We start from the raw sequence: 24,192 nt of genomic DNA on the forward strand, positions 1-24,192 counted from the left end.
GAAGTGCATCTTATTACGAGCAGTCGGTAAGGAGACGAGAAACTCGTGCTTCCGTAAATAATGAGGAGGGAGCAAACTCCACGAGGGAGAAGAGACTTGGTGTGCCATCATTGTTGCTACTGCTGTAAAGACACAAAGCCTCCATCATGATGGCGCGGGAGGATATTATTTCCGTTTGAGAGTCGGGGACGGGCGAGCAATGCACGAACGGACCATGTTGCTAGGGAAAAGGGCGATGAATGGAATGTAGGAAATCGCGTTACCGCTCGAGATTTTCATTGTGTTGCAAAGGGCGACCGTACAGAGTCGTTCGTTTACTAGCAAATTCTTCTCGCGAAAGACAGATATAACAAGGCTAGCGAAATACTTCTCTTGCGAGAACCAAGTATCCGACAAAAAAATATTATAAGCTTTATATGCAGAATTGAGAAAGAGAAAGAGATGTTTTATTGTAAGAAGGAATCATTGTCATTATTCTAATGTCGAATATACTTTTTATGTACTTATTATATATATGGTATAAACATATATAACTATTCAACATTTCTTCTAAAAGTTTCCCACAGTAATAAATGAATAAATATTGAAATGCACAAGCATAATTAAAACATATTTTAAAAATTAAGTATTTTATAAGTTAAATATATATATATTGCTGTTATCAGAGATATTATTTATAATACTATCATTAATACGCGTCCATCACATTCAAGATAGATGATAGTAATTTCTTCGTACAATATATACGCAAAGGAGATATGGTTGGGACGAAATGTAACAGAATAGTGAAGGACAGGATCAACAACAAGAACAATAAATTAGAATAGAAACTACGAACACACAATGTAACTGCGGAATGAAACTGCGCGTATATCTGTCAATAATTTGGATTGAAATCGGCATAATTAATGACCCGCAAATGTCAATATATTGTGTTTAGAATAATAATCGATTCAGCGCATGCGTACATAAATATACGATCATTTCATAAGTAATGCACAATGTGGTAACGCCGCGGACTCAAGGATGCAATAAAATTTTTGGATATTTGTAGTGGAAGACTTGAGGAAGTGGCTCAAAAACTTTCATAGGGCGTGTTCATTGTGAATAGACGAATATTAGAAATGGCAGATGCATCAGGTATCGTGACGCGTCTGTTGGATTTTTGACCACATAAAGTTTCAAGCTTGATCGTTACCATCGTTGATCTTCACGCATCACAGTACCTGAGGTGTCTACAGAGATCATTTATAACATTCGTCGCTTCACAATTAATAGTATGGAAGTTTTTAAACCACATATCGCTTCCTCAAGTCCTCCATTACAACTGTCCAAAAATTTCATCATCCAGTCAGCGGCGTTATTACATTGTGCATTATTTATGAAATGACCCTCGTATTTGAAAATTGCATCGATCGATTTTCTCAAAAAATCATCTAAATAAAAAATATATTTTTAACGATAATCATGATAAGAGAAAAAGAAATTTTAAAAAACCAAGTTAAGTCGGAGAAAAGAATGGCGATCTAATCGGCACAAATGTAACAAAGTCAAGTAATCTCGTTTAATTCAATCAGTCAACTCCATTGTACGGTCCATTCCTCGCCTTTAAATTATCGCGTATCATCCATTAGTCGTCTTGCCTATATATTTATCGGGAAAGTGCACTCGCTCATTGAAATTATTGCAAAACTTTCCCGAGTTTCTGTGAACCGTGATCTGATCTGATTAATTAATAATTTAATGTATAGTCGACGAAGCGAAAAATCAATACGCTCTGCAAGTTCATCGGCGATTCCATCAGCCTCATAATGGCATGAAACTGTTTGCTTTTACAATTACACGAATATTTCGGATTAAATAATTGCAATAACAATAGTCCCTTCGATGATATATATACATATACCAAAACGCGAATTAAATTCTCATATGAAACTTAACAAGAGGCTTCGATTTTATTAAATCTCATGCGAATGCAAACGTGTTCATATTTGCCGCGAATTACTATCAGCTGCCAGCGGAACGATTAATAATCGCATGTATTATTCTCCTTCATCCTGCAGATTTTCAAACTTTCAATATCATCATCATCATCATCCGTGTTGTTATACAAGATATAAAATGCCCGACGTGTTGCGTTTGAATTATTAATTAGCACGCAGCACCGACGTCGCATCCAGTAGAGAGATGATGGCATCTATGAGAGAGGATTGCACCACGCAACAGGGCTAAAATGGAAACCGTTGATGCATTGCGAGCGATCATAAGGGTGCATTAAAAAACTTTATCTCGCGTCGCGCAGCATTAATCGACCGTCTCGCGCATAATGGCGTGCACGATAATTGGCGTATAAATTATGGGAATACGGAAAGCCCCGTCATGACGAGGAAAATTCCACGAGCGTCCTATAATGAATAACAATCTATTTCCGGCGAGACAACCGAGCATCATGGGAGCTGCGCCACTGCAAAGAGTTCTCTCTCTCTCTCTCTCTTTCTCTTTCAAATGCTACCTCCTTTCCCCCTTGGTGATCGCATCGATATCCGAGAGCCATAATCGAGCCAAGGCGGACGGACTTAATTCATCGCTAACTCGATACATTGACAAGGCTTGTCAACAAGTCAGGCGAACCATCATTTAATTACGTAACAAGGCACACGAGGGGTTGCTCCTGAGGCTGTTGAGGCTTATGAAGGAGAAAGAGAAGAGACAAGGCGACAAGAGAGAATGGAACGACAGAGGAAGTGACAGAGATAAAGGAGAACAAGTAGTGAAGATGAAAGAGCAAGAGACGCGACAAGGAGTAGCGCTATATGGGAAGGATATGAACGAGGGAATATGGCCCGAGGTAACGTATGATCCTTTACAGAGAAGAACAAGAAACGGCGAAGGAGATAGAAGCGAGGGATCAGTCGCGAAGATGGCAGGAGAATTGTGAAGGAGAATTCCTTCTTAGACATGACGATGCGTATTCCCGTCGCAAGTTTAGCGTCAAAGTTGGCTGTATAATTCTCATCTCGCATCGAAATTAAATACATCGAGTAAATAAAATTCCCTGGAATATAGATCGACATATCAGACGCTAAATTTGACACGAAAATATGAATCCATGAGCTCTTAAGAAGCAAAGCGGTTTTCTTTGGTCAAAAGCATTTGAACGATGTAGAGAAAAGCGGATCAATCAGCGAAGGTGGCGCGCGGGGGATGAAAGGGTTAGCTCCTAAATACCGCTATGGGGCGCGTCTAAATCGGTCGAGTGCACAGACGGTGAACCGGGATGGAGAGGAAGAGAGGGAACGAGGGGAATCGGGTATCGCGTTCGTGTGTTACATCACGAGGGCGCCTTGTTTGTTCTTCCTGCTCGAGGCTCGCATCGCCTGAATATTCAACAGCCTTTCCGCCACACACGGCCACGGCGGCGCTTGCACGTGCGCGTGTACCGCGTGTATAAACAGTACCGACAAGCGCCTCGAACATTTCAGCGCCGGTCGCCGGTGCGTCTTAATGTGGGTCACGAGAGGGTTGAGCTTGGAAGAAGAAAATTGAGCCGGGCGCTGAAATCAAGGCTAACGCTGCCATTTCATGCTGTCCTCGCGTAGAAATAAATTACAGTCACGTTAATTAGAAGTCTGTAGACGGATAAAGTTTGTCTTCATTTTAATCGCATGTGATATACTTATATAAATTTTAATACAGATTTTATATTACGCACAATATATCGAGATGAGACGAACCCATATCTATGAAATTGTCACGCTCTTAAAAAAAAATCTGATTTGGCAATTGTGTAAATAAGACATACTAAGAAAAAGGAAATAGATAAAAACGATCGAATTTCTCGGTACTTTCTCCGGAAATCAATATATCATTGAAATTGATTTCATATATATCTAGTGAATTAAAAAATATTAAATCGCGATTGTGCGCAGTGGATGAATGAAAAAGCATGTTACGAAGGTAACAAAAGAATTCTCGAACTGTGCTTCGCGCTTGATATCACAGAGTTTGCATCTAAAAAAAATTCGTCGCGCTTGAAAAGAAAAATAACTGCGACATAAAAGAAAAAAAAAAAGAAAAAAAAAAGAAAAGAAAAAACTTTGAAGGCATTTTTACGCAAATCGAGATAAAGCAAACTCGAAGGACCATCGTAAAAATGCTGTTTGCGTGCGAAAACTCATCCGGATTGCGCGTCACGGATGCGAGTGCATCTCTGCGAGTCATGGCTTTCAGCAACAAGCGCGCCGGCGCGGAGCGGAGCAGAGCGGAGCGGAAACTGGGTCAGCGTCGTTAGCGTTCGATGGCGCCATTTCGACTCGTTCCGGCCGCAGGCAAAAGGGATGGATAGGGGGCAAACATGCGGGGTAGAATGGGGCGGGTTAGCACGAATTTTGTGGCCTCGCGCTACGGTTTTCGAGCACACCCCCGTGGTCATCGATCGTGGTCGTCTAACTCGATCGGTCGCTAACGAACCGTCGCCTCGTTCTTCTACGTGAAAATGCTCTTTGTCGTTGCGTGCTCTCAAAAGGAGGTTAAACGTTCAAATAAAGTAGAGGCAGAAAAAATGCCGGAGAGAAAGAGAGAGAGAGTTCTTAAACGTAACATTACGCGGTGCATCGGCAAAATTATCTGATATATTTTACTCATTAAATTATAAGGATTATAGCTATAAAATTTCGTTGCGCGAATCATTAAAGAGCAGTGCAATTTTGTGCGAGCCGTATATCAAATTTCGAATCGCACAAGTACTTTATTTCAAAAAACTTTTAATCAACATAAACAGACAATCATCTAATGTCGGTACGAGCACGGTACGCTTTCATCATTTTTCCGCGAGTAATTCCAGATTTAATTAAAATGTACTGGCGAAAAAGATGTATTCGTCAAGAACGTATAGCTATTGTACATTATGTATACACGTAATTTGACCAAACTACACAAGAGAATATTTAAAAATAATGTTCCTGGCATGGCAGTATAATTAAAGCTGAATAATTTTATTACGGCAAAATGAGTGTACGCATTGCGCAGAATAATTATTGATAATAGACCATAATTTTTTTTCTACCGAGTATGAGATATCTCATTTAAAATTGTTGAAAATTGTTAATATTTTTCCTTAAATATATCTGTATAATTGTGGCATAAAATTAATTATTAATTAGGAAGATCTTGTTTTTCAGAAAATATATGCGCTTATGTTGTTGTAAAGTACGCTCCATCTGTCACGGGAGCAGGATTATTTTGAGTGATAGTAATTGCGAAAACATTTTCAATGTATATATAAGCAGTTATACTATTGTTAAAGCTAATTTGAATGAAATTCGGATGACAGACAATGTGTTCACCTATTACGGATCGTGTAACAAGTGTCAATATCGTTTGAAATTATTAATAATTCTAAATATATCCATTTAGAACATCACAAATAATATTGAGCCATCAAAAGAATAATTTTGGAAGAGAACAGACAGATAATATAGAGAATTTTATATGGTAATTTTAGGTAGATGACTATGTGTGTAATGACAATGTTATATATAAAGCAATATTATTTAGCTATTTTGTGATAATGGCTACGAAAAAACGATTAAGTTTCTTTGTAAAAACAGTTATTAAAAACATTCGATTTTCATTATATTTTTATCCGAGATCCACGTCATTCTCAGAATTTCATTCTTATTTCGAAAATAATTTAAATTACAGCTTGTATGTCTTTAATTGCGACTCACTTGACACTGCTGTGGTCCCTGCCTATTCGGCGAGGATGCCTTCGGTCTCGGTTTCTTCACTCCCAGCTTTCCAGGATCACCGCCACCGACTCTCGATTCCTCGCTACTACCTGAAATCAAAGATATAGAATCCGTTAAATGCCGTAACGCCTCGATCGTTTGATCCGAGTCAAATCGATGTTGCTCGACTCGTCGCGAATTGCCAAAGTGCAAAAGAACGTTTCCTTCGACGCTAGACTAGCTCTTTTATCGTCGAGGACTGACAACTTTTTGCGCCGACGACGCCCAAGATTCCGGTCGTCCTGCAACGTTTCTTCCGTGCCCTCGACATCTCCCCGTCATCATGAAAGACGCAAAGTAGCGTCTACAAGACTTCGACATATGGAAGATTGATTGCCTACCGTTCTTTTTGCGCGCGACCTACGATATACTTAATGGTCGATTGGCCTTGTCGTCAACATCGATCCAAAGCGCCAAACTGCGTTGTGAAAAGATCTCAAAGTGGCTTCTCGCCAAGGATTGTATGGGCTTCCTTAACGAGAATCGCCTCTGCTTTCCTAGCAGCCGTTTTTTAATGGTATCGCAACGCAGGTTTTCTTAGAAAGCTTCAGTATATGTACCGAACTCAATAATATATAACTTATACATATTATATATGTATAATATATAATTTATAAGAATTATATAATTTATATATATATAATATAAAAGTTATATCATTTATTATTTCATTTCGCTAAGATAATTTCTCCATAAAAGCACACCAGGCATAGTAAAAATTTTAAAGAATTTATAAAAAATTATAATGTATTTGGATATAATAACGAAATATTTAATTTGTATTTAATGAAAATTTAAATGAATAAGATTGTATTATTAAAATTAATACTTGAGAAATGCGCGCGCAACTGATGATATAGAAAAATTCAAGCTTTTCTTTTACAAAATTAGAACGCTTTGATCAATACACTTGCTAAATGTATAAAATAGAAAAATTGTTATATGTAATTTTACTATGTAATTTTATTATTTAAGTTAAAGTCTCCCAACTTGTCACTATAAATAAAAAAAGCTTTATCTATAACAATATACAAGAGAAATAAAAAAATTTCTTAATTTATTGCATCGAAAAACTTTCGGTTGTAGAACGTGAAAAAAAAAATGAATTAAAACTATAGATAAAACATTATTTCATAATTAACCAAACATTTGTTATTATCTCAGGTAATATAAGTCGGCTAAAGATATATATTCGAAAAAAATCAACAGAGACCCTTTCAAAATTCTCAAATACCATTATTAATTAACGAATAAGTTCGCGATCAGAAACTGTTGCCGACTAGCTTCCGATTACGAGGAGAACAGCATGGATCTGCAATTTTCTTTTCCAATGTCAGGAATGCTTGTACGTCTTTATGGATTGTCGTTACCAACGGGCAACACCTGCGATCATCGTTCTCCTTGCCACGCCTCGCCTAATTGCGAGGCAGCTAATTAATTATTGTTTCAGAGCTGCCGCTGTTGCTGCAGCGACGTCGGGAACTTTCGGTGTGCTATTTGCACAACGCCAAGAGTGGAGAAAAGATGGGTTCGCTTAGTACGAAATTATGACACGGACAACAGTGTACACAAAAGATAAGCGTCGACGAGCGTTCTTTCCCGGAAAATTTTTCGTACGTCGTGGGAAATCAACCGGAGATACTACACCTAAATGGCCTCCCTCCCCATGTGCGCGTGGAATATTGCACTAGATTTCATGTCAAAATAATTACGAAAGAATACATAATCAGTTAGCATCTTTAAAAATAAAATCAATGCGACAACATATTTTTTCTAAAAATAAATTTCTCTTTCTTTAGAAGATAAATAAACGGATGGAGAAAAATCAGTAAAAATAATAAAGTTATTCTTATTTATACTCTCTCCTCTTTCTCTCTCCCTCTCGCAATATCATACCGATTATATGTATTGAACTCGCGTATTTTTCTCGCACAAACAGGATTTATCCATCCCGCTGATAAAAGGGAGCTCCTAGTTGAAAACCGACTTGTGTACACGGATGCCCTTTACGCGGATGTTTCTCGACTCGCGAGTTTTGCCGGCGCGTCGCGTCGTACTTCGAAAATCAGCAGGTTGCGAGTAAACAAGTCTCTTTTCATCAGCTTCGGACGCGACCGTATTTACCGGGAACTCATATAGTCGTCGACTACGAGCGCAAACATCGAAGATGCACGTTTATACGACGAACTTTAATAATTTTGTCTTCGAATTCGGCGAAGAGACGCTGCAAAAACGTTGCATCTCGCTCGCTCTGGTGTTCGCTGTTAATAAATATTGTTTCTCTTTCTCTCTGCTTGTCTCGCTCGGCGACCGCAATTTAATAAATCATCGAGCCTGTCTTCGATGGCCTGGCAACATACCGCCCCTCAAGCTCGAGTTTGATAAACGGCGGCTTCTCTCACAGTTGAATAATTCGCCGATCTCGATATCCGGAGATACTCATCCGAATTTGACCGAGCCGCAGAATTTCGGGGGTTTCGTCATCGCGTCCGATAAATTCTTCATCGATTTCGCGGAGATCGCGAGCGAGCGGCCAGTCAAATAAAGCGAGTAAAAGTTTGTTATCAGCAAAATCGCCGGTGCCCGCATCGCTCTAAATCATTGTAGCCGAGCTGTAGTCTACGGTTTCTCTTTTATGTGGATTTTCTGCAACGTGGACTGCAGCCACAATGCGATCAATCAAATCCGTCAGAAAATCGTGACTCACGCTCAACCGAGAATTGGCGTTCCATCGGGGAACAGCGCATTCACAATGCTATCAAAAGATTAGATTGAAATGATAATACGATGCATATATCGGTTACAAAAGAATCTACCCTGTAATAGAATGTCTTCGTACGAAATAAATGCTTTAGCATTATAGAAAAAAAAAAAAAAACCGTGGATATATTTTATATTTTATGTTTGCGATAGTAATCGTTGTTGACGATTGTGAATTTCGCGTTATTATTCAGTTACCCTGTTGTTATAACATTAAGCCCGATGCTATGCACGCTCATTGTGAACGCAAGGTGTGAGCCGCAACCTGGGATCCTGTAGCTAGGGATGCGTTTGTAATTCCATTTACCACATAAGTGGATGGTGCAACGTGCAGATGGCATGCTTAATAAAGTGTACTTAACCGAGCCGAGGTTGAACTGCGCCTCGACCCGGCCTCGATTGCGTTCGCGTTTCGTACCCAACGCTATCCGTATCTACGGTATGTCTCAGAAGACGGAGCGCGTCTCGCCACGACGAGTATGCATAATTGCATTGCCAATTGCAATAGATGATGCATATATACGAGTTGCTAAATATTTTTGTACGATATAATTAGATTATTATTTAAAATAAAATTAGCCAGAAATATACTGATCCATTTTATTCGCAAAAAATTGAACGTCCACTTTAATCTGATAGTCGAAAAATTAATGATTAATAATAATGAAAAATGTTTTAACAACTGTACAAATCAATATCTATTTGTTAATCTCGATACTTCGGGAAAAATAAAAAAAACCATAATATATACACATATATCTCCTGAAATGAATGTTAGATAATAAAAATTAAATTCTTTGCATTCGCTTATGAAAGTGATTGCAGTTAGACTTTCCAACGTTCTTGATTCAACACGTGTATAATTTGAACAACACGTGTATAAATAACGAGAGCGCCTTGTGGTTGCGATCTGTGCAATTATGATAGTATTCACGTCAACAGTGTAGGCTGCTGGAAAACAAACGCATAGTGACCATGACTGCAAATAATTCCATGGCCGATTAGATTGAATCAGAAATATCAGTTACACATGCACTCGTATTCTTGGCGATCTCTCGATGATCGTAAAGATCACTTTGCATTTGAATCCATGCCAAATTGGCGACGGACACGGTCTGTCGTTCATAAATTCGTAAACATGATTTGGCAAAAGAATAGTATTTAGCTATGAAATTTAGGAAATATTGTATATGAAATATTTGAAGCTATATTGTGTGTTACAATTTTTTTGTGGCGATTTTATATGAAAAGTAATGTCAAACTTATTTTCTCTCTCTCTATCTTTCTCTTCTTTAACTATCTTTCCCATATTTTAAGTCTTCGAGATAATGTCAGAAAGACAATATAAAAAAAAGAAGAGAAAGAGAGAAGAAACGGAAAAGAAGAAAAAAGAGGAAGAAACATGATAACTATATATAAAAAATAGTAAAAATTTATAAATCTTATACAAAGATAAGTTTACAAAGATACGTTATACGTATTAAATATAATTAAAATTATTAAAATTAAATTAAAATTAATATATTAATTAAAAAAGGCAAACTATAGGCTCATTATCAACTATATCTCATTAATGACATTAACTCGCTTAACATTTCGTTATTTTCATTTCTCTGCGAATATCCCGCGATACGAATATCTATTAGCGAAATGAATACGAGATTCTAAAAGCCGTGGGAATCTCATGGATAGACTATTACTTCGAGAAATAGCGTGTCTCTGCAAATGCAATTGCACCCGAGAGCTTTCACACATGCTCCCAAATGATACTCTCTTCTCGAAATCCCGCGGCTTAGAAAGTGGGAATGGATCTACTCGACGAACGTGCATAATTGCACGTTCGACGTTGATCACATCGGAGACACGTTCCGTATACAAACGCGCGATGTCGATGAATAAGACAAAGCAGATCATATACATAAACTATTATGCAATTTTCCACGGCATAATAAAAATTTATATCGCACAGATCGATGAGAGGACTGTTCATTATTTCATGGCGCAAATTATAGATAGTTGAATGATTTAGATAGAAATTTATAAATAGGTTGATATGTAATATTTCATGTATCACACGTATTATACAATACTGCAATAGATCCATCATTGTTATATGAAATATCGATCGCCTTGTTTGAATCTAGTTGCGTCTTTTTTCACGGCACGCATCTGTACGATAATCCTGAAAGATACGCTCATCATCCACGGATCTTAAAACAATAAAAATAGATGTCTAATTAAAGTTCAATAAAAACATCGATAATGCTATTTATCGTATACAATTATCAAAAAATGTATTAGCCTCGTGTAAGTTTGCTCAGAAATTTTATCTTATCGGTGTCATACATCACGCTATTATTACGCGCTACTTACTTCGATAATCAAGCCTGTGATATAACAGTTACACGTATTACGCACAACCCGTATTCGACGACACGCGTGGCTTGTCAATGATCAGGCGAATTTACCGGGATTTACATTCGCCCAACAATAGAGACGCCGTTCGCTGGAAAAAGGCTCTCGCGCCCACCCAAGATTAGAACGAAAACGTAATACCGCGCGATAAGAGCACAACGGAGATGACGAGAGAATAGGTAATTTCGATCGTGTAATTACTAGCCGCTGATAATACCTTGATTAGTCACGAGCATTAGAGAATAGAATCTAATTATGCAACGCTGTCGTTAAATCCGGATCACTCGACGGACAATGGTCTTCTCCATCAAATTGCAATATTACAAAACTAAAATCGATCTTGTCGTATACATGCATGCGCCAATGCGTTCTAAGTTATCGAAGAAATCGGCGAATATCATTATCGACGATAAACGCTAATAATCCAGCGCGGTATAATTTCGCACAAGATTTACAATCCAAAAGTCATTTGACTTGTGGAGGGGAAAAAAAAAAAAAAAAAAAAAGGCCCCTGTTCTTATTTTTGTTACAATATATTCTAATTTTGATACTTTTATTATTCGAGTATATCATTCCACATGATTATTCGTTTACAAAATGTAAAATTTGAGGCAAAGGCGCAGAGATTACCGCTCGTCTCGGTTGTTAAAGGTAAATCTTATTTGCTACCGAAGAGAGTATATTAATACACGAACGAACAAACAGCACGCACATTCGAAACTGCGATTCGGGAGGGGGGTGGGAGGGAGGGAGGGAGGGCTACGCCAATAACCCTCGTCGGCTAACGTTCTACGGTTAATTACCGTCGTGCCACACACGCGAACGCGAACTTCAAAGCCCTTCGCTGCTTCATGGTTGATTCGGCGGCCGAGTGTTTCCGGTCGCGAGCGAGCAGGGCGCAATGGGATTCGACTAATGAGTAATTGTATTTCGCTGCGCCCGGCCATTTTCCGCGCTTTTACTGTATTAACGAGTTTTTATGAGATTACTGAGCGGACGCAGTTTTGTGCTGGCCGTGTGCGTCATTGCGGCCGGTGCGCTGTGATAAACGCACGTATCAGGGACCGTGGTGGCTTTGTGAGAGAGCTGCTTCCCCGACATGCCCGACGAGAATTAAATTTCGCATTAGGGAGTTTTTGCGATACTCTCCCGTATTCGCATCCAGCAATTACCAAGCGTGGGTCGCCACGAAAATTTCTATACCGCGTACAGTATCCGAGAAACAGAATAATGCAAAAACCGTACATGTTATCCAGGAATTTCAAGAGATTGGATTCTACATTAAAAAAAGGCGCGCGCGCATTATAATACAAAATTATGAAAATATGAAAAATAATTATAATAGCATTATATAGAGCAATACAAATTTATTAAAGGAAAACGAGACTATTGCATCGAGTCTACGTTTGCTTTCGTGACATTATGACAAATAGTTTATTAAAATCGGGCATACGAAATATTAGTTTTTAAATATTATCGTACAACACGCGCTCTTTTTTTCTCGCGCGTCTTTTTATAAATTGTGCGATCGTGACGCTTTTATCGTTGTTTCGTAGATACGCTCGCGAGTTTTCCGCGGAAAACAAAAAAATGCGCGAACGAACGCGCGATGATCTCGACACGGTCGCGCGAGTCGAGTAGCCACGAATCGAGATGGAAATTAAAAAATTGCGGCTGCTACCCCCTGCCCGTCTCTCCCCTTCCCCTCTACCCCGGCCGCGAAAAGTTACGGACGATTTTATGCGCTGGCGCGCATAAAATGTCGTATGCGCTTTTATGCAGGCTGACGCTGTAAAAGTCCGCAGTTAAGCTTAACGGTCGAGGCAACGAAAACCGGATGCGTAAACCGGAAAGGGAAGGGAAAGGCAAAACTTTCCCGCATTCACCCAAGTCCCTTGACTTACATATAGTGTAACTCGGGCTTTGTATTGTATATATGCGTGTACGTATATGTGTATTAGTTTCGGAAAAATGTGTATAGGTGTTCATCGCGAAAATCATAAAATCATATCGTCGCGTAAAAGCGTAATCGTCTCCATGTTATCCTCTGCGCGGTTGAGATTTTTATAGCTTAAGATACGACCGCGTGCGCGCACGCACTTTCAAGTATTTTCAAGTATTCTTCTTTCTCCTTTTAATCCTACCAGTTTTACCAGATGCAATAAAAATGCCCGTTCGCGCAAATCTCACGTACAAGAATCTTTCATCTGCGCATTTTTAATATATATCGACATATTTATTCTTCACTTTCTTCGCGCTGATCGAGCAGTGCGTTTCTCGTTCGTGTCATTGGAATCATGAAAGCTTGCGTGTGTCCAATTTCGAAAGATGCCAATAGAACTTATTGACAATTTATATCCAAATAAATTTTTAATTATAGCATATCGTCAAGTACAAATTAAAAAATTAGTTTAAATAAAAAAATAAATACATATATATGTATATATGTATATATATATAGTTTCATATTATTATACTTTTATTCTTTTATCCTTATTAAGAAAATTATTAGACTGTTGATAGCAAGCGATAAAAAGGCAAGAACGTTTTGCAAGAAAAACGGTATGACAGAAACGCAAGACAATGGCATAGTCATTTGTACCACCGTTTATTCTCACCGCTATTATTCGTGCAATACATTTATGCAGTTGCACACAAGTAAAGATGTAAAGACATCCTTGTAACAGTATGCGTCAGTCTATGCATACAACGGAAGTGGAGTGCGAGCACGCGTTCGTTTTAAGTGGACCATTAGGCTGCATTGCCAATGCTCTCTGTAAACTGCACTCACGGGTATCCATGCACAAAAGCATTTGTTTATATATATATATATAGTCTATGAGAGATATAAATAAAGTACATATATATTCAATATCTGCTTTTGCACGTATTCTAACATGTGCAGCGATGCAAAATTGCATCGATGAACGAACATTGTTGATGTAGTTTGACGCGTGCGGGCGAGAGAAGCTAATATAGCAGAAACATCTCCATCAGCGGTAGCGACGTATTAAATCCGCTGAAATTCTCGTTTAATATTCACAGATCACATGTGATCAACGTTAATCCGATGGAGCGGAGTCAGGACGTATATTCTTTTCATCATCGTTATAACAGACTCCTGAGATTGTGAGGCTGCTCAGAATTTTACGCGTGTAACTTTATTAACTTTGCGCCGATATTTTCGAGACACTCGATATGCAGCAGCGAGAGATGATATCGTCATATAACTCGACTACTCTCAGAATAATGCCGCATATGAAACGCATGTGATCGATTGCGTGAGGTCGCAAACAGCAGGAAATGCATCGCGTCAGCATAAATTTTACGATCGAGCCTGGAAAATTGCTCGAATTACGATGAGCTAAGCTGATTCTCGAAGAAGGATCAAGGATGCTTACGACACTTGGGGCCGTATCGGCACTTTCCCTTCAATACTGAATTAATCTTTGATGTCAACTAAATATCGTCATTTTTCAGAATGATTAAATTCAGATAAAGAATTTATCAAAGAATAAATGTTTTCTTAATGTTTTTATCAAAGAATGAATTAGAATAATTTATCAAAGAATTAATTTATTCCTTTAGTTGCGTTACCACAAAATTCTAATTATTAGTTTCCGTTGTCTTTTAATTTTTAAGTTTATATTGTATATAATTTAAAAAATATAAATATTATTTAATTATAAGAAATAGTAATGTTCCACGCATAATATTCAATTATCAATATAATCAATATTTCGAATATATCGATATTTCTTATACGATACGTCAGCAAAAGATTGTTAGATAACGATGTATTTAAAAAAATTCGCATTTCGCATCGTTAAATCGTCATTAGGACACAAGACACGTGCAAACGAAAAAGCGAATTATCTATCTCGCGTTTATCATCGGGACCAACATCCGGTCGATTGTTATTGCTGCTTTATGTCACACGCTATTGTTTCGACTTTTGCCAAGCGTTTTTTGTACGGAAATCGTTAGTCAATAATCGACTTATGTCCACCCGTTTGATAATGGATTTTTTCATTGCGTAAATGGGACGTACGTGATCGAAAATTTGTGTTTCGGAAAAAGTGGCGTCGATAAGATCAATATCGGATATCTAATGCACAAATACTACTGTAATAATACATAATTTTTATGTTAATAAGCAGCCATGAATATAAAGTATGTGCGTGTTATAATTTTTAAGAAACTTATAATTATATGAGAGAAAACAGTTGATCTTTCTTTCATGTTTATCGGGATATACACGATATTTGTTTTTCTTTGACCGAGTATACGGTAAGATTATTCATTTATAAAAAGTAGCAGTTTTTGCAGCAATAACTTCTTCGTGCTGAACTTTCCTTGTCGCACAAGCCCGATCGAAAGTAAAATTTTATAACTCATGCCAAGAATCTCTCTCGTCACTTTTGTCAGGAAGTACGTAGTCTCGAGAACATTACTTCCACCGGTTGAGCGCGAAGCAATCTCGGTGCTTCCGTCACATCGTCCTAGGAAAGAATTTCTTTCCTCGACGTCGGTGTTGCATATAAAAAGCAACGACGAATCAGAACGAAAATAACGCGCGATATTTCTTTTCGAGTGGCTTTCATATCGCGTTAACATACTATATAAAAAAAAGTTTTTAGTTGTTACCGCTGGTTTGCTACCTGAAGAGAATTTCTGCGATAATAAAATCCACACGTAAAAATTAATCACATAATTCGGAAAAAATTTCTATTAAATACGAAATGATAATTCAGAATAAAATATTAATGAGTAATAATGTATTTTAAATCAATAAACTTCAGATAAACAGATACAAATTTATCGCGTATCTATCAAAACAGTTACACATGAAGCGGAGTTGAGAAAGTATCGAAATTTGAACCGATGCGAGAGACGATATCGAGTTCCGGCCGAGGAACATCTCCGTAACCAGGAGAGTCTCGAATAGTATCGACGACATAATGTCGCGGAACTCTCTGAGACCGACAACACGGGCGACGACAAATTGCCTAACCCGCTTAAGTTTGCGGACGTGTCCGGAGAGATATGAGAAAGACGGAAAGAACGCCAAGATCGATCGATAGCATAACGACTGCAAGCCATAAACACACGGAGAGAGAAATCGTTAAATATTGAAATACGAGCGTGAGATACGTAACGCGATATCCGAACCCTCATACTACAATAGTACATCACTCATATCGATAAGCGGTTTCCCATTTTTAATGAAGAATTCGTTACACGTCATGTTGCGCTCGTTTATTCTCTCTCTCTTTCTCCCTTACCCATATGACCGATCGTTTTATTCCGTTAATTGTCCCGATTAGCGTGGACATGTTGAGCGACATCCCGAATGATTATTTAACTCGTACGCGTTTCTTCTACGAGAGAATGTTTCTAGCTTCGACACTCGTTACGTCGATTAGAATTGTGTGCGTGTCCCACACCGCCGCTTTTAATTATCGCGCGTATATCGAGTTTCGCGAGCATACGATACACAGCGCGATACGCAGCGGGCCGAATTTTGTGCGATTGTCGGAGGAACCATTTAAACGCCTGTCAATTATCGACATATCATATTTGTCGAAATAATATCGTGGATTTATTTTTTTTTTCCCCGGATATCGCGAGATAGAGGATGCCTGCTTGTTTCGTGACAGCATGTTATACATGGGTGTTAGATAATAAGCAAGCTCAACATATCGATAATACGCGGACAATGGAAATGCACGGTCGATGATCTTTAATCGTCGTATCGGTGCACCGTCACGATTTTCATTTCGACATCGCACTCGCGTCACGTTTCATATACCGTAACGTGCGCGACGAATGTTCCGGCACGGTTGAAAAGGCATATAATGGGAAGGGATCAATGTTTCTGGGGTGATCGACATACCCGAATAATTGACGTCCGTGAATATCGGTCCAATGCCAGCTGAAAGTATCACAGCACTTCCTCGACAAAATTCTCTGTCCGACTCCTCATTAGCTATAATCGCTTTTAACGAGAATCGATATCGAGCAATAAAAGAGAGGAAGCGTCTCGCTTGTTCGGTGACTTTCGAGTTTTTCCAACGAGGGTAATTATTATTATTCATAAATCTACGATTATTACTTTTTAAATGAATGATATAAATTACATTGCGAACATAAATAAATACTGGGAAAAGATCGAAAAGTAGTGGGGAAAAAAAATAGAGAGATTATCTATAAACAAAGTTCGATCGTGTAAAATACCAGAGTCCGAAGATTGAGTGAAACAGCAGTAGAAGCAATAGAAGCAAGAAAGAAAAAGAATTTGCGCATTTATGCATATGTGTGTGTGTCACGTGTACGATACAAGCCAGCGTGGAGAAAGAAAAACGGAAGCAAATGATACAAAAATGAATAAAAAGAAAATAAGAATGTCGGAGTGCCGTCGTGATATCGGCCAATAATGGACGCGAAGCACCACCCGCCGTTAAAATCGCTCGAACTAATCCCTTTTAGCCTATCCCCTCGCTAGATTTATCGCAGAAGGTTCGAAAGGAAAGAGAGGACGGGAGAGAGGCTGGGAGACGGACGAGGATATATTCGTTCAGCGATCCTCTTCGTAGAGGGTGGTTGCGACAGCGGGACGAGGGGTTAAACGAGAGAGAAAAAAAAGAGCGAGAAATTGCGAGGACCTGCACGCGGGGCAAGCAGCCCAATTTATAATATTTATCGCCGTTGACCGATAATGGAATTTTGCCGACGCGACCCTATATAGAAAGAGAGAGAGAGAGAGAGAGAGAGAGAGAGAGAGAGAGAGAAGGAAAGAGAAAAAGACAAGCCGGAATACCGATACTAAATCCTGAATCGCGGGACGTATGGCCACCCCTATGACAATCATAATATTCATCGTAAACGCGCGTATTCATCATCCTCTTGTGTAGCGCATATTTTCCCAGCCGTGACATTATCGTGGACATGTGTAAAGAAATGATACTCCGCCATCTCGCTATCGCAAGTTACCTTGTCATCGTATAATATCCTTTAATCACGAACTTGGGGTCGATTTAAAAATAATTTCTTGATGAAAATATTAAAAGATTTTAATGTTTATATCGCAACAATTTTTTTCTATATTATACATGCCTCTCTGCGACACTACGGTTTTATCTGCAGCATCGCCTATTTAATTAAGTAAAATTCGATGAGATAGCTGCGTCTTGTCTCTTATTGAAAATTCCCTGACCCAATATATCGATATGCATATCCGAATACACACGCTTATGACCGCGTATGTAATGTTTCCTATTACAAATCCCGCTCAACGCTGTAATACGATCTGCGTATGTATTTGTGACGGTCGCTATCGGCGTTGCGGCGTTGATAAATCGAGCTGGAAACCATGAGGCAGAGGCGTTCGATTTGCTAATTAATCCTCTTCAATTTTGTCCCAAATATTGACCCGAGTTCACGCTATTGTTAGCTCTAGCTAGAAACTACGAAATCGTAAACTACCGGCTGACGCATGCACGAACGCAGCTTCCGATTTCGATTCGAATAATTAATCTCTTTTTGCCACTTACCAGAAATTGTTTGTTCGCCGAAACTGTTTACGCGTCAAAATTAAGTTCGTTTGCCCGGATGACAAACAAACCCGCTAATAACGACCACGCGCGAGTTTCAATTCGATTATACAACCTCCGTATCTCACGCACGACGACATGCAGAAATGCTCATGACGTGTTTCTTTTCTCCTGTGTCTGAATAATACCCGATAAACGTAAGAATTAAAACCATTAACTCCGAATTTCTATTCGTTTGAAATCGAAAATTATTGAGGAGAGAAAGAAGATAAAAAAGATTTCCCTGCATTACTTTATTATTTTAAACGCACGATAGTAGAATGTTTGCACAAAATTTGAAAAGAGTTTTAAATCCGATTATTTTCTACATGCATTTAAATAAAAAAATAAAAATTCCCCCCAAAAAAAGAATATAAAATATTCTATACAAAATAAATAAATAAATAAATTGGAATTGCCATAATAGCGCGTTCTTGAATCTTTAAAAAAAAAATATATATATATTCTGATATTAAGATACATTCTGTTATCATATGTGTTATCACATAAAATTTCGTCTCTATTTGTTATCGCCTCTCCAGATAAAGGAAAATAAAATATGGATTATTCACAAAAAAATAATTCTGACTTCAATATACAATATATGTGCAAAGATAGCCGAGCTCGTTATTACCTTCCGGCTGCCTTCGGAATTTAGTACGCGCGAGAGGAATTGTTTAAGATTCTCTCAGAAACACTCATGTGAGTGTATTATGTGTATGTAGTCGGACGCGCAGCGTACGACATAGATGTACGCGCACATATACAAACATATACCCGGTAGGACGCAAGCAGCCAAGGCGAATTTCTCGATAACCCAAGTTATTAACTCATAAAGGCCAAGTTAAGGTAGGTAGGTAGGTAGGTAGTAGGGTTAGGGGATGAAGCATCCCCCGCTATTATCGCGAATTTACATGCCTAGGAGGTAAGGACGAAGGAGACGAGGGCAGGAGATGCCTGGCTCCTTTCCGTTCTCCCTCATCCCTGCCGCTCTACGAAGGATCCCCCGTGCCTCTCTTCCGCCCGATCTCATCGGCAATAAAAGCTCGCGCTATAACGCATAATGGTTTAATTAAGAAGTTGTCGCACACCGACGTTCTTGGGATACTGGGGAACGGAAGACGACAGCATCTCGGGCTCAAGTCGATATCCGTTCGATTCGTTCCCCGTCTCGAAATAGCATCATTACGATGTCTGCGTGTAACTAATTAAAACAAGCGCTGGTATCGTAGCTTATCTCTGTACTCTCCATTGAATGCAATCGATCCAGATATAAGACCGTCCTCACGGAAATTCGAGATAAAAAAATTTATACAAATTATTTCGCGTACATTTACATTAATGAATTAACAAATTATCTATTACAGGAATATATGTCTAAACAAAAAAAAAAAAAAAAAAAAAAAAAAGTTACTTTAATTTGATATCGATATGAATATTCAATATTAAGTATGTAATTATTTCAAAAATTGTACATGTACAATAAATGTTATATATATATATATATATTAATCATCGCATGGTGAATTGCTCAAAATGCGCATTAAATTCATCTTTATGCTTTAGTAAATATTGTTTGTACGTTTATCATATATTTTTAACGTATTATTCATAAAAAAATTATACAATTTTGTGCAGCTAATACAGAGGAATAGAGATAAGGCGGAAGGCAACAAAGAGAAAAGACTGAGAGGTGAGGGGTAAAATCCGGCGAGATGTGAAATGGGTTTAATTAATCTCCGCCTAATTGTGTCAGACGCGCGGCGACGACGGTGGTGGCGCCGAGATTCCCAGGAACGTATTAATTTATGCCGCCGAATTATGCAGCCCTCGCAGGTGAACGCTTCCGCTTTCCAGGACTTCTCATAATTCACAGTCGTGAGAGTAGTCTTGTTAAAGTAGGATAATCGCGAAATCTCGAAATCGTCCCGAATCTCTGTCATCCGTTTGCGTTAATTCTTTCAAAAATAAATTGTTCAAAAGCAAGCTAAGATTTTACAAATAATTCAGATTATTGGGAATTATGAAATTGTTAACGTTTATTAAGAGCTATTATGAAACTAATTAGTCGCAAAATATTAATTATGGAGCTATAAAAATATGGCTATTTATAATCTACGAAAGAGAGAATCGATAATCTTATTATACTTTATATACGTTCGTATAAATCAACCATAAAATATATCTGTATAATGCGATTGTTTTCAACTCAGACTTTCCCGTGTATACGATTCGGCTTTGTTCTTCCAATGGACTTTATTAAAGTGACCCGTGGCATGATTGGACGGATTAGCTGTCGATCCGAGTGATGCTGATACGAAATTATAGCAAGCGGCGCGGTGTAAAGAGCAGATTAATCAAAAACAAGCGATTTATAACGAGGCATGTCCCTTAATACTTCTGTCAATAGGCCTGTTAGCAGACATTCGACATTTCCGTCAAATTGCCTCGGATTAAACGGCGATTCTCAGCAAATCGTCATTAAAATGAGATTATCAAGCTCCGCAATTCTCGTAGGCACTTTCCGCCTCAAATAGTCAAAGCCCCGGATCCCAGATATGAATATCCGTTTCAATGAATGCGTAACGATGTAGCATGGAGCTCGGTGACTATCATGTTACCCCCCGTTATACTCATAGAGTAGTTTCATTAGCGAACGTCCAGTCTTTCTTGATAAAGGAGGCAGATATCCGAATATATATCGTTTCGCCTCATAATATTGCTCTGTATATATTTTAAAATGTCTTGCACACGAGAGTATAAGTTAAAAAATATATTGCAGGGAAGTAGAGCGCTCGAATTCCCGCTCAACTACGATTAACTAGCATACATCATTCCGTACAAACTTATCCCGCGACGCAGCATCGTAAAAAATTTTTTATGTCGCCGCAAGGTGATTCTCGCAGATTTTACGGCGGTTCCTGGATGAGTGCAACTTAGTCGCAGGTGCGAGATACATACGGTCGAAACAGTATTCTCGTTAAAGAGCCAATGGAGATACGCGCTCGTGAGAGAAATCGTAGGCGCGTTTCGCCGGGACGCGTCGGTAAACTCCGGCCCTTATCGAGAGGTCGATGTGCAGGCGAGAGATAGTAAGCGGCACGTCAAAGAGAATAAGGGATCGATACTCGATGGCCCCTTTGTCGGGGGATTAGCCCGCGGCTTTCCGCACGGCGGCGGGGAAGAGGGACAAATTCTCTTCCTCTCAAGAGGGATTGAAAGACAAGCTTGTAACCATACGGGAGAGATCTTTATACACCGTTCAATTCGGAACATAATCGATACCCATGAAATAACGCGTTATCCCATTATTTCCCGACAACGAAACAAGACGCGCAGAACGAAAAACAAAGCCCTTATTACCATATAAGCCTCGAGTCAATTTCATTATACATTTTTCTCAAAAAATTAAATTATTCTCTTTAACGCGACAAACAACGTGTGAAAGTCGTCGTTATACGCGATATGTCTGATGAACATTTACGAAAATACATCTAGTTTAAAATAGAATTTAATATTTCAAGCGTAAAATGCGACAAATAAACAAAAGCGCATCCAGTAATTTTAACAACTGCTTATAGCTTATATAATGCAAATGAGATAATATTTTATGTTACGCTGGCTTCGCACAGCCGTCGTATAATTATTTTAGTCGAATATAATCCGTGAAATAATATGCAACTATTAATGCATCAAAGCTAAGAGTTAATTCGAGTAATTAAGCTCGATGCGCGCAAAGTATCGAATATTCATAAGTGGAATTAGAAACAACGATATCCAAATAAATAATCATAAAAATGTAAATTTGATTTTTATTGTTCATTCACTGATTCATCAGAAATGCCCTTCATCAAAATGTAATTTAGTTTCGATTGTTCAAGTATACAGTCAATCATATAATCTCTCTCAATATATATTTTAAATACAAATATATATTTGCATGTCACATTTTTTATTATTTTAATAAAAAGCTATATTATTAGCGGATATGCTCGTTCATGGAAATAATATTCGTGTGTGTGTGTGTGTGTGTCACTGTAACTGTAAAAAATTTCTAAGGGAAAACTGTACGGTTAGATTTCGTCAACGTCATAACTCGAGGAAATAAGTAAACAACGGCGGATTCGCGATCGGGGAACGGGTAAGCCCGGATATAATTTCTAGAGATGGAGATCCATATAATACGCTTATTGACCATCGTAAGATATTCGTCTGGCTAACACGCGGATATACATGGCGTCCACGTCGGCTGCCTGCCTTCTCCATTCCGCGAGGATTGTGTTTTATAGACGGATTACGGAGATTTACGCTCGTCCAGGCGGACAGGATTCAGTTTTTACGTCCGTGTCCTGTTTCCGGCGTACGCCTCGAGCAAATCGATTTTCCTTCTTATTATTCTGACTGCAATCTAAATCAAACTCGAAGCTTATCATGGTAGCTACGCATTATTCGTATATCATATATATATATATATATATATATATATATATATATATATATATATATGTATGTATGTATGTATGTATGTATGTATGTATGTATGTATGTATGTATGTATGTATGTATGTATACGCGAAAGGATTATAAGATTCGAGATATGAAACAAGACAACATCATATTAAAATATAAACTATGATTGTGGTTAACTATTAAGTATATCATTGCTGAATTACCACTATTCCTCTGACGTATGAAATGTGTACGAAAAATATGTTACTTCTTTTATTTTGAATATAATTGTTATTTCTAACATTTCTTGCCGCGTACGACTTTACGAAGATCTCCATCTTTTTTTAAACCCCTTCGAAATCGGCAATGCACTTGGATCGTGAAACGATCGCGACAATGCACCGCAGTGATGTCAAACTCTGTTAGAAATGCATATAGATCGGATAAATTCTTAATTCGCGTCTCGTTTTGTGCGTGGGTGTGTGTACATATAATATATCTACGATATTTGGGAGAAGCCGAATCTCTCAAATGCACGGTTCGATCGATCATTTTTGACTCGGAAAGTTCAAGTGTTCTCACAGTTTCGAGCTGGATTAATGAGTTTCCTCAAAGCGATTGTCGACGAAGAGAGAACGAGAGAGGGGGGGGGGAGAGAGAGAGAGAGAGAGAGAGAGAAACAATGATGAGAACGCGAAAGGCAGCCATAGGGGAAGAGATTGAGGTTTGCGGTGACGGAGGTATAGATCGAGATTCCAGAGCATGACAAAGCCGGAGGAAATGATCGTTAAATCCGTTCGTAATTTCACTCGCGGACTCCTTTGATCGGTAAAAGATATCGTCGCGGAAATATATCGTTTTATACCAACTTCGACGTATATGCGTTTCGCGCGTATTCGATCCAATGAGTTCAATACGAATTAAGAAAGCTGCAATCGAAAATAACATTGCAAAATACATCAAAATATCATTGTTATAGTTTACTCGAGTGATACAGTTTACTTTATCTATAGTAATCCATAGATTAGGATAACTAAACTATTTATACGACTGAATAGTTAAAAATTAAACTAAATAGTCTAATTCGCGATATAAATCTTCCTACGTTGTATTTACAACGCACAGTCAGTATATCCGATAAATAATCCACGATACGAGATTACTTGGCCCCGCGCGAGGTGAGCTTT

At 38.4% G+C, this 24,192-nt stretch overlaps 1 protein-coding gene across 1 annotated transcript in view; it reads right to left on the bottom strand.

Moving 5' to 3' along the window:
• LOC138941807 (zinc finger protein 541) overlaps nucleotides 1-24,192 on the bottom strand; it is a 356,780-nt gene that overhangs the window by 71,244 nt on the left and 261,344 nt on the right. The window contains exon 7 of the mRNA XM_070311688.1: nucleotides 5,730-5,839. Within this exon, the coding sequence (XP_070167789.1) occupies nucleotides 5,730-5,839 (110 nt within the window). The remainder of the gene's footprint in view (nucleotides 1-5,729; nucleotides 5,840-24,192) is intronic.

The sequence above is a fragment of the Polyergus mexicanus genome, unplaced genomic scaffold (genome assembly GCF_030449975.1).
Source record: "Polyergus mexicanus isolate NDT 795.1 unplaced genomic scaffold, iyPolMexi1.0 SCAF_2, whole genome shotgun sequence".
NCBI classification, from domain to species: Eukaryota; Metazoa; Arthropoda; class Insecta; order Hymenoptera; family Formicidae; genus Polyergus; species Polyergus mexicanus.